General features: G+C 38.5%; 1 protein-coding gene across 3 annotated transcripts; it reads right to left on the reverse strand.

The window, feature by feature from the left end:
- Nucleotides 1-356: 356 nt before the first annotated feature.
- On the reverse strand, nucleotides 357-9,628 carry LOC112320091 (vomeronasal type-1 receptor 1). 3 transcript variants are annotated; one of them, XR_008425882.1, is made up of 3 exons: nucleotides 9,447-9,505; nucleotides 4,677-7,288; nucleotides 357-1,497 (listed from the first exon to the last, which is right to left on the reverse strand). XR_008425882.1 is itself a non-coding variant. In XM_045185340.2 (2 exons), the coding sequence occupies exon 2, from the start codon at nucleotides 7,240-7,242 to the stop codon at nucleotides 6,340-6,342; it is 903 nt and encodes a 300-aa protein (XP_045041275.1). In that variant the 5' UTR covers nucleotides 7,243-7,288; nucleotides 9,593-9,628; the 3' UTR covers nucleotides 3,142-6,339. The 3 variants fall into 3 exon arrangements, 1 of the variants encoding a protein (XP_045041275.1); XR_006653588.2 differs by lacking the exon at nucleotides 357-1,497 and having other exon boundaries at nucleotides 3,142-4,785; nucleotides 5,927-7,288; XM_045185340.2 differs by lacking the exons at nucleotides 357-1,497; nucleotides 9,447-9,505 and adding an exon at nucleotides 9,593-9,628 and having other exon boundaries at nucleotides 3,142-7,288.
- Between the last annotated feature and the right edge of the window lie 1,822 nt (nucleotides 9,629-11,450).

The raw sequence follows: 11,450 nt of genomic DNA on the forward strand, positions 1-11,450 counted from the left end.
GGTTGTTGCTTAATCCCTTCACCTTCTCTCATCCGGCTCCCATCCTCCCTCACCTCTGACAACTGTCAGTCTGCTCCATGTATCCATGCCCATTTCTATTTTGTTTGTCAATGGATTTTGTTCGTCAATGTATTTTGTTCATTACATTCCACATATGAATGAGATCATATGATATTTGTCTTTCTCTGACTGCCTTATTTCATATAGCATGATAATCTCCAGGTCCATCCAGGCTGTTACAAAATATAAGATTTCTTTTCTTTTTTTTCAACGGCCAAGCAGTATTCCATTGTGTAAATGTACCACAACTCTTTTATACACTCATTTACTGATGGACACTTGGGCTGTTTCCAGATCTTGGCTATTCTAGAGAATGCTGCTTTGAACATAGCAGTACATATATCCTTTCAAATTAGTGGTTTTGGTTTCTTCTGGTATATTACCAGAAGTGGGCCCTGGCTGGTGTGGCTCAGTGGACTGAGCGCTGGCCTGCAAACCATAGGGTTGCTGGTTCAATTCCCAGTCAGGGCACATGCCTGGGTTGAGGGCTGGGTCCCCAGTGGGTGGTGCATAAGAGGCAACCACACATTGATGTTTTCCTCTATTTCTCCCTCCCTTCTTCTCTAAAAATAAATAAATAAAATGTTTTTTAAAAAAGAAGTAGGATCACTGGGTCAAAAGGCAGTTCCATTTTTAATTTTTTAAGGAAATTCTATACTGTTTTCCACAGTGGCTGCACCAGTCTGCATTCCCACCAACAGTGCACTAGGATTCCCTTTTCTCCACAACCTCACCAGCACTTGTTTGTTGATTTGTTTAGGATGGCCATTCTGACCTGTGTGAAGTGGTATCTCATTGTGGTTTTAATTTGCATCTCTCTGATGGCTAGTGATGCTGAGCATCTTTTCATGCCTCTGGGCCCTCTGTATGTCCTCCCTGGAGAATTGTCTGTTCAGGTCCCTTACCCATTTTTTAATTGGGTTGTTTGTCTTCCTGGAGTGGAGTCATGTGAGTTCTTTATATATTTTGGAGATCAAACCCTTGTCTGAGGTATCATTGGCAAATATGTTTTCCCACACAGTTGTTCTTTTTTCATTTTAATGCTGTTTTCTTTAGCCATGCAGAAGGTTTTTATTTTGATGAGATCCCATTTGTTTGTTATTTTCTTTATGTCCCTTGCTCTAGGGAACATACAGGTAAAAATATTGCTGCATGGAATATCTGAAACACCACTTCGAAAGAACCTATACACTCCAATGTTCATAGCAGCACAATTTACAGTAGCCAAGTGCTGGAAGCAACCTAAATGCCCATCAGCAAATGAATGGATAAAGTGGGCTTTTTTTTAAAAAAGTGACTGTACTAGTTTGCACTCATAGAAAGTACAGAAGAGTTCCAGTTGATTTTCAATCCACCTCAGTACTTGATATTTTCTTTCTTTTCAGCGTGACCATTCTGACTTGTGGGTGATAGTGTTCTTTTTTTGTTAATCCACACCTGAGGATATATTTATTGATTTTAGAGAGAGAGGAAGGGAAAGAGGGGGAGGGAGAAACATTGATGTGAAAGAAAACATCCATTGGTTGCCTCCAGCACACACCCCCACCAAGAACGGAACCCTCAACCTAGGCAAGTGCCCTGACCGGGGAATCAAATCTGCGACCTTTTGGTGCACAGAACAACACTCCAACTAACTGAGCCACACTGGCCAGAGCTCCTACTGTTTCTTTGATCCACTTTTGTTATGTTTACTGACCTTTAGTATATCCTCTCTAGTGAAGTGGCTTATCACATTTTTGTAACTTTTTCCTTTTCAGATGTATTCTTCTTATTGATTTTTAGAAGTTTTTGATATATTGTGGATATAAATCTCATATCATTCATGTGTGTATATATATGGCACTGTCTCTCATTTTGTGGATTGAATTTCCACTCTCTTAATGTTAATATTTTATGAAAATGTTCTTGACTTTAATATATTCCAATTTATAATGTTTTAATTTTATGGTTGATGCTTCTTGTGTCCTGTTAAAAATATATTTGTCTACTCCAAGGTTAAGACTGTTTCCTCTGCTCCTTCTAAAGTCTTTAATTTATATTCAGACTTAGAGTCTCAAATATCTGGAATGATTTGGGGTAACATGGCTGCTCTGCAGTGACACCCTTGTCCTGCGTCAGGCGACCACATTATTCCTTCCCTTTGTCAGCTTGTCTCTCTTTGTATCAGTATCTTAAATTTTTCACATTTATAATACATGGCAGAAAAGGTCCTCTAGCTGGATTCTTCTTCGAGACTGCCTCAGTTCTTTTTGGTCTTTCCCATTTTCATGTGAATTTTAGAATCAGCTTGTCAATTTTCCCAAAAAATCAATCATTTTTAATCAGTATTGTATTACATACATTTGGTGAGATTTTTATATTTTCACAGTAACGAGCCTTCTAGTCTATTAATGTTATATTCTTCCTTATTTATGGCTTCTTTAATTTTCTAAATAAATTTTGCAGGGTATTAGAGGGATTGCACATTTTGTTAGATTCTTTCCTAAGTATGTGTCATATTTTAATGTAAATGGCATTGTTTTTCATTCTTGTTTCTTTATTGCAGGTATATAAAGATACAATAGGCTTTCATTTATTGACCTATACACAGAAACATTGCCAAATCCACCAATTAATCTAAGCTTATGTAGACTGCATATCTAGGAAATCCAAAGCAGATATGATTTGGAGGTAATGACAGTTTTAGTCTTTCCTTTCCAACTTGTATGTCTTTTTGGTTTCTTTATACCCTTATGAAATCACTAGAACCTTCAGTAGACTTTTGAATAGCAGTTGTATTAGTAGACATTCTTGTTTTATCCCGAATGTTGGAAGGATGCTTTTAACATTTCAATATTGAGAATACTGCTTGTTCTAGGGGTATTTTTTGATAGGTATCTATGAACAGATTCAGGAAATTGTCTTCTCTTTTCAGTTTGCTAAGAGTTTTCATCATGAGTGGGTTTCACATTTTGTCATATGCTTTTTGGGGATGTATCAAGATGATAGTATAATTTTTGTCATTTTCTTTGTTGGTGTGGTAAAATGCATTGAATATTAAAAATATATCTCATTCCTGGAATAAACCTTACTTGTTCATGATATAATATCTTTTTATATATTACTAGCTTTGATTTGCTAATATTTTGTTAAGAATTTTTCCACTTGTGATTTTGAGAGTTTGGTCTATATTGTTTCCTGTAATTTCCTCACGAAACTTTGGAATCATGTTTATTCCAGACTCACAAAAAAAGTCAGGTAACGACTTTTTATATTTCCTGAAGGAGTTTTGCATAGTGTCTAAGCATAGGGTTTTCCTTTTGATAAGTTCTTAAATAGACTACTCAGATTTCCCATTTTTCTCTGGCTACATGTGTAATGTTACACTGCCATACAATGTATGGGAAATGGACACCAGGTCAAGTAAATGAGAGCCTGGAACTTTTATGAATCTCATCTGTGCTGGAAGTGGGCACAGAAATAACAAGACAATAAAGACCCATGTTTACTCGGGGATTTAATTATCTCAGAAAAGAAAAAAGACAAATGTATAAAAGTATATGCAATTTGAACAATGCTCACCACTTCCCCTGTTATGGCACTAGTCCATCATACCTCACTGGATTATTCCAGTTGGCCTTTTAAATGGTCTCAAGTCTCCTACTTTGATCTCCCGAGCAAGAGTGCAGGAGAAACATCAATGTATCTGTTATGATTCAATCAGAGAAGTAGAGGGATATGGAATATGAGATTTTTTAAATAAGGATTAGACTTCATAATTGTGAAGAAGTCTGTGGGATACTGTTGTCTCTGCATGTTCAGGGGCCTAAGGTCACTGTCGATTGGCAGGCCTGTCATCAGCATATAAAAGGTGGACATGAAACAGGAGAATGAAGACAAATGGGAACCTGTGTTGGTGCCTCATGACCTCCAACCTCTACAACGTGGCTGCCCTGCAGAAGCTGGCCCCCTGCCATAAACTGCACACACAGATGGCACACACGAGGAGAAAAAGAGGACACCTGGCAAGTCGCGGGCAGCTGTAGGCCCAGCTGGGCCATCATCCCAGCATGTCAGCAGATGGACAGCAACATGGAGAGTGGCAGCAGCACCTGAGGTCGACACTGCCCCTCAGAGTACATGGCCACTTCTTTTCTGCCAACTTTTAAATATGGCACAAACGTTGCCTTGACCAACCCTAACCAGAAACCATGCAGGAAGGGGGCTCTCTCAAATTGATGCAGTATAACACCACCACCATCATTCTTTTTTAAAAAATCAGACCATGTCATTCCTCTGCTCAAAAACCTCTAATGGCTCCCTATCTCCTTTAGGGTAAAAGTCAAAATACACACACTACCTGCAATACTTCACACAAGCTAGCACTTCCACTCCTATACTTGTTCATTCTCACTGTGTGGCTCCTCCCTGCAGCCACACTGGTCACCATGCTTTTCCTTCATCACACAAACAATGGTCCTTCCTCAATCTTTCCTCTGCCCACTCCCTCCACCCTTGACATTCTTGCCAAGGGCTATATGCATTACTTCCTCCCTCAAGTCGTTCTGGGCCAGGTCAAATATAACAGTCTCAGGAAGGGATCTCCTGACCAGATTCTTTAAAACTGAATCACCTACCTTGACCTGTGTGGTTCAGTTGGTTGGGTGTCATCCCGCAGGGAGAGAGGTCACAGGTTCGATTCCAGGGCCCATGCCTAGGTTGCAGGTTTGGTACCCGGTCAGGGTGCTGTGTAGGAGAGGGGTGTATACCAATTGATGTTTCTCATATCAATGTTTCTCACCCTCTCTCCCCCTTCCCTGCCTTGATAAAAAATAAATAAATAAATAAAATATTTCCTAAAATATAAATAAATGAAAACTGAATCTCCCAGGGCATTCCTTTTCCCTCTGCTATCCGTTACTTTTCAACATAGCACTTAAGACCAGCTGAAACACTACAGTGTTATGTTTGTTTAGCATTTTCTGTTGAATGTAAACTCTATAAGGATCATTATTTTTCTTATTTTATTTATTAATATATCCAATATCACCTGTGATATCACAATGACTGGCATATAATAAGGGATCATTGAATATTCTTGATAAAATCAGTGAATAGATGAACTAAAATTGTAAGCCCACCTCCTCTATCTGATCTTTAAATGAAGCTAACTTATTATAGGTCTCAGGCCTATTCTCTCCACCCTCAAATTTCCCTTTCCCTTATTCCAATGCTACCTGAGCTCCTATTACCAATATATGTTGTTGACAGCCAAATGTGCATTTCCAAAGCAAACCTTCCATCTTTGCTCCACTCATATGTACATGTGAGTGATATAGGACCAGAGACGTGCATGCTACAGTGCCTTAGAGACATAACACACTTAGCATGCTAAGAAGAATGTGCAGTATCTTTACACCCAAACTATAGCTGCCCCAGTTTCTCATAGCAAAAAGCATCACCACAACCAATCCAGTTGCTCAAGTGAGTCAATACAAGTCATTGTCTGTACTGGCATTAAACAACACTTTATAAAACAATTGACAAGTTCAGTGTATACTTCTTTCCAAGGAAGTATTTCACAAGTCCTTGTTGTCCCCTTCATGTTGATTTTCATCATCTTTATCAGAATCATCATCCTCTCTCACCTGCTTTACTTCAAAGGTCTCCTTATTCTCTCTCCCAAGTTTATTTTTGATCAGGTCAATAAACTGTGCCCATAATTGTTAGGCAGATCGGATAATTTCTTAAATGTCTCCTTTACCCTTGATAGAAATCCTTAAATTGCCTGAAATTACTGTTGGGATTCATGGTACAAATTCTTAACCTAGTCTGTAAAACCTGGCAAACTGTCATCCCACCCTAACTCAATAACCTCAGCTCCTACCGAAATCTGTTGTTCTCGGCACATGAGGCACATAGGATCTCTTTCAGTTCTTTGCATGCTCCATGTTCCTTCCTGCAGAGTGTATTCAAACATACTTTTCCATTTGCCTAAAACATCCACTATGGCGGTTGGACTCCTTGAAAATATTCAGGGAGTAGTCTAAAGTGCAGATTCAAAGGGAAGCTTTCCGTGGTTCTGAAACATGCTTCCCTGAGCTCCTCGTTGCAGCAATCTGTGCACCTCTTGTGTATAATGGTTCGTTTGAGGTCTGGGTTCCCCACAGACTTTATTGGAGCAGATACATCTGCTCACCACTGTGCCTAGAGCATGTGTCGTACACAGAAGTTACTTCACAGTGTGAGATGACGGATGAATAAATATTGTACAAACATTGGATAAGTTCTACAACTTCCTCAGCAAAAGGAGCAGAGGCTGGAGATATGCTTGTCACTTTTTAAGAGCAAAAAGGGACTGAGGGTTGGAAAACAAGATGCTAGAAGCATCTTGGTATTCACAAGCCACAACGGTGGATTGTCAAAAAGATAGACACATGTTTCAAAAGCAGAAGAGAGAGAATAAAATAAGACAAAAGTGCTCACAAGTATCAGGATAAATTTTGTGGCTCTGGTCTCTGGGGATATTTGGGGGGATTTCCTAGTGCTGTGAATGTATTGGACTTGCTGTTTGTGCCTGTGGAGGAAAAATATCATGGACCCACTGGCCCATATCATGAGTCCCAAACAAATAACATCAACAGAGGAGAAAATAACTGAATACATTGTTTCTGTGATTGTGTTAATAAAAACACGAGAGCAGTGTCCAAGATTTGATTTCACGCTGCTATTTCTGCTATTCTCTTGTCCAGTTACTCTCATAGGAACAATGATATTTACCAGCAAATGAAATATCCAGCTCAAGATACATGAAGAATTAACATACTTAGGGGATTTGAATTTGAGTTCTTCCCATCTAGAGTTTGTGGGGTTAATATATAATGCTTGGAAGCTACCAAAAAGACAGGTGATGCTGAGGGAACTTCCCCAGGCCACTCTCTGAAAATAAAAGACAAGTTTACATCCAACATCATCTAGGAAAAATTTCATCCCAAAGGCTGCCATTGTCTGAGGGATTCCTCCACAAAGAAGGACCAAAGTATTGGCTAAAGCAAGATGGTTGATTATTTGCTTTAAGGGTCTCAATACATGTCTCCTAAAAAGAGAGCAGATATAATGGCAAAAGAGTAAAGCATTTCCCACAATCCCTATCCCAGTCTGAGCAAGAATGAGCATAAGTATTGGCAAGTCAGCAGAAATCATGCCTTTAGTGTCTGAGGTACAATGACTTTGCTTGGATCCATAGAACCTGGAAAGAACAGAAAGACACATGAATTTCTTTAAGTCCAGTGAAATACAGTTTCCATTATAATTTCTTGAAAATTATAAAGAAATCTCCCTTCTGGGAACCCTGTTCTATTGTCATGCATAAAATCCTTCAAATTTGTTTCTACTCATCACCTAGTATATTTCTCATGGTCTTTATAACAACTGAAATTATCTTATTAGATGATATTATTTCTGCAGAAGGAAGACCAATTCCTCCAAATATGAGGGCCATGAAATCAGGGATCTGTCTCACTTGCTTTCAATCTATAGCTAGGGCCTGGAACAATCTATTACTAGTGGGTAGTCAATAAATATCTATTACATGAGTAAATGAATAAACAAATTAATGATATTAACTTTTATATCAAAAGTTATTTGAATATGTTCTTTACATTAATGGGATTTCTTAACATAGAATGCAGACTTTTTACTTAATAATTTACAATATTTGGTGTGTTAAGCTCACTAATTGTGTGATTCAAAACTGCATATCCTTACTTGATTTAAAGGCTTTATTTGTTTTGTTGATGTAAAAGCTGGGCCTTTCTGAGAGATAGGTGTTCAAATAGTTTATGTAGCACTGGATCCTGTCAAACATTCATTTGCCAACATTATCTTTCTATAAAACAATATAATTTTTAATACAACTTTTGAATCAAGGACCTAAACTTAACTGAGCAGTATAGCTTAATAATAATACTAATTAATAATAATAAATAACATAGCAAATATTATTTAAAGAGTACACATGATTAATATGACACTGAACATTAGAAGCAACCCCATTTCATTAAGAAAAAAGACTAACATGACCACAGGCACACAATTATTCAATATTTTTCTGACTTGGTCAATTAAATGATAGGGAAAAGTTATGCCTCTTTGAAAATTAGATCATTTGTGTTACATTGAAAGAGCCAATGGAAATATTTTAGATGTAATAGCATTGTAATTTGTCCAAATATTGCACAAATAAGCAAATATTTAAAATATATTGTGCATACACAATATAAACTGTTCTTTGATAAAACCTTCTCAGTCTGAGATTCCCTAAGCATGGGGTCAAGATGAATTAAATGTATAATAGAGAACATTATAGGCCTGGTGTATGGTCTATCTTAAGTAAATGTTATATTTACTTAATATATATGTATATTGTGCATACACACTTTTAAAATCTTAGGAGTAAACTAGAGCAGTAATGTGCTTGAAATGTAGAAGTAAAAAATTAAATAGCATAAAAGAAATCATAAATGAGTAGAACTAAATTCCATGTTCTTGAATGGGAAGATACAATATGTTGTTAAGATTTGAAACTTACTCAAATTTGTAGATTCAATTTAATATCAATCAAAACAGCAAGAGAATTTTTGGGCAACTAGGCAATTTCTCTCAAAATTTATCAAAATTTTCAAATATACAGATGCCAAGTCATTTTTAAAAACATACATAAATTTTAGGTAGAGATGCCCCCCTAATCCATACATCTTGAGGTACAGTGAGATTTCATTAAATCGTTAATCCCGTATGTGTCCTGTGCTAGCCACTGCCCTGACCCATCGTATTTGTTTTCAAGAAACAGAGCAGAACGCAAAATCCACATCAGATGTCTGATGGTAAGACCAATATCACATCTCACAATCTAAGTCTCGGACCCAAGTATGTAATTGGTAATGAGGGCCCAACTGTGAGGATGTTCACTGGTTAACATGCCTTCTTCTGTAATTGGGTATTCCAAAGTATATTATATTGACTTGAAGATCAGAATCTATAATAACATGTAATGTCTTAGTCTACCTGTTCTGATGTAGATTCTGACAATATCTTAAAATTTTCACGTCTACACATAGAACTTTTCAGTATAAATGAATTTCCCAATTTCAGTCTCACCCAGACAAGGTCCAGTGGAAACAAAAAACATTAACATTTACTTAAGATGGTCTGTACACCAGGCCTGTAATGTTCTCTATTATACATTTAATTCATCTTGACCCCATGCTTAGGGAATCTCAGACCAAGAAGGTTTTATCAAAGAACAGAAGTGATGATTCTAACAGACCTAATGCAGGTAAAGAATCAAAGAGACACTGTAAGCAAGTGGGTGAGATGAGAATCTTTGCAAGCATCAGAGAACATACCTTCCCAGGCAGGTTCTATTAGGGACTCTCATATGTTTTCGTGAAAAGGTGTTAAATGTCCAGACATTGTGTAGATTTCTACCTTCAAATATTCATCCCATTTCTTTCCCAAGCAGTTTCAAAGTCTGAAATAAAATTCCACTCACCTGAACAACCTTGGTCCCAGGATGTTAGACCCAGTAATTACCAGATTTGACATGGGACAGAAAATCTGAACTCTGAATTATAGGTTTGGTTTTCCTGACCTCATCTCTCTAGAGCTGTTATTATTCTGTTATTCCTAACATCAATGACAGTGTCTCCAAGAAAAATCTCTAAACATTTTTCTCATCATACTAATTATACAAATTAATTATGAGTGTTGAAATAGAATATCCCAAGATACTGTCATAGGTAACTGGAAGAAAACATTTCTCTGAACCCTCTTCTGGGATGAGGTCAAATAATTGTGAAGCTTAAAAAGTGAGAGCTTAGAGAATAAACAAGTGGCCATGTCTATGTTCTAAAAATCTCCGAGGGATATATTTCCTAGAAAAGAATTTTTAGATTCCTAAAGTCCTTAATGAATTCCACCTATTAAAGATTTGGTGGGGGGGGGGGAAGGCCTTCCAAGGAGAGGGTGTGGGGGACATCTAAATAAGGCATCAGGTGTTGAAAGAGAACCCATTAGAAAAGGTAAAACAAATTAGATGGGGCTGTCTGATGGAAAGTCAACTTACTATGGACTCACTGTATGGGAGTGAGGAAGAGGAGGGGAGAGAAGATCATTCTCAATAAATGTAATTGTAACAGAGTAGCCAGATCCTCATGGGGTGGAGGAATGGTTTAAATGCTGTCGGTAGATCAGGATTTGTTTAATCACAGTAAATATATTTTATATCCATTTTATCAAACCCCATTATTAGTAAAAAAAAAAGTGGCATCCATGCATAAGTAAAGAAATTAATCTTAGTTCTAAAAAGGTATATATCAATCCATTTAACATATACTTAGGAAAAAGGAATGGGTATGAAGTGAGGATTATTCTAAATTTTTGAAGGAAATAGAGGCATTTCTCAACAGATGCAGAAGCATAGAGATTTCAGGATAATTGAGAATATTTTAAAGCAAAGCAGTAGATAATGGCAGAAAGAGTTGAAAATGAAGCAGAAGGTATCTTCAGGGCAGAATCATAGGAGGAGCTCAGGTTATCACCAATGAAATATTTGTGTTGACACCAATCTACCCAGATGTGTATGTAGCTACACAAAACTGCCAGAGAGTAGCCCTGGGGAGAAATGGACACTAAATTCTCTCAATGCTGAGGTTTTTCCAGGTCAGAGTGATGAAAAGAAATAAGAAAGGAGTTAAGAATACTGATACTGGATAGAGAACCAAGATGGTGGCGTAGGTAGACACACTGCGCCTCCTTGCACAACCAGAACTGACAGAAAATCAAACGGCAAGGAAGTCCGACACCAAGGAAATAAAAAATAAACATTCATCCAGACTGGTAGGAGGGGCGGAGACAGGCACCGAGGTGGAGAGGACTCGCATGGCCGTGGTGGGACCGAGACTGGTGGAGTGTGGGACAAACGGGGCAGGCAGTCTGACCACTAGCAGACCCTGTGGCCCCACATTCGCACACAGATAAACCCAGAGGGCAGGACTCAGAGTGGCGGAGAAAGGGGCAGGCAGAGCAGTGGGTAGCACCCCGCAGCCCCACACTCCTGCTCAGATAAACCAGGACGAACAGAGGGGAGCAAAGCAGACCGCATAACCCAGGGCTCCAGCGTGGGGAAATAAAGCCTCAGACCTCTGATTGAAAGTGCCCGTGGGGGTTGGGGCGGCAGCAGGAGAGACTCCCAGCCTCACAGGAGAGGTCGTTGGAGACACCCACAGGGGCCTAGAGTGTGCACAAGCCCACCCGCTCGGGAACCAGCACCAGAGGGGCCCAATTTGATTATGGGTAGTGGAGGCAATGCCTGAAATACAGTGGAGAGTGCAGCAGGTGCCATTGCTCCC

This window comes from Desmodus rotundus, chromosome 12 (assembly GCF_022682495.2).
Source record: "Desmodus rotundus isolate HL8 chromosome 12, HLdesRot8A.1, whole genome shotgun sequence".
NCBI lineage: Eukaryota > Metazoa > Chordata > Mammalia > Chiroptera > Phyllostomidae > Desmodus > Desmodus rotundus.

Excerpts from the sequence above, each read along its gene's own strand:
- LOC112320091 (XM_045185340.2), bottom strand. The coding sequence starts at position 7,242 with ATGATTTCTGCTGACTTGCCAATACTTATGCTCATTCTTGCTCAGACT.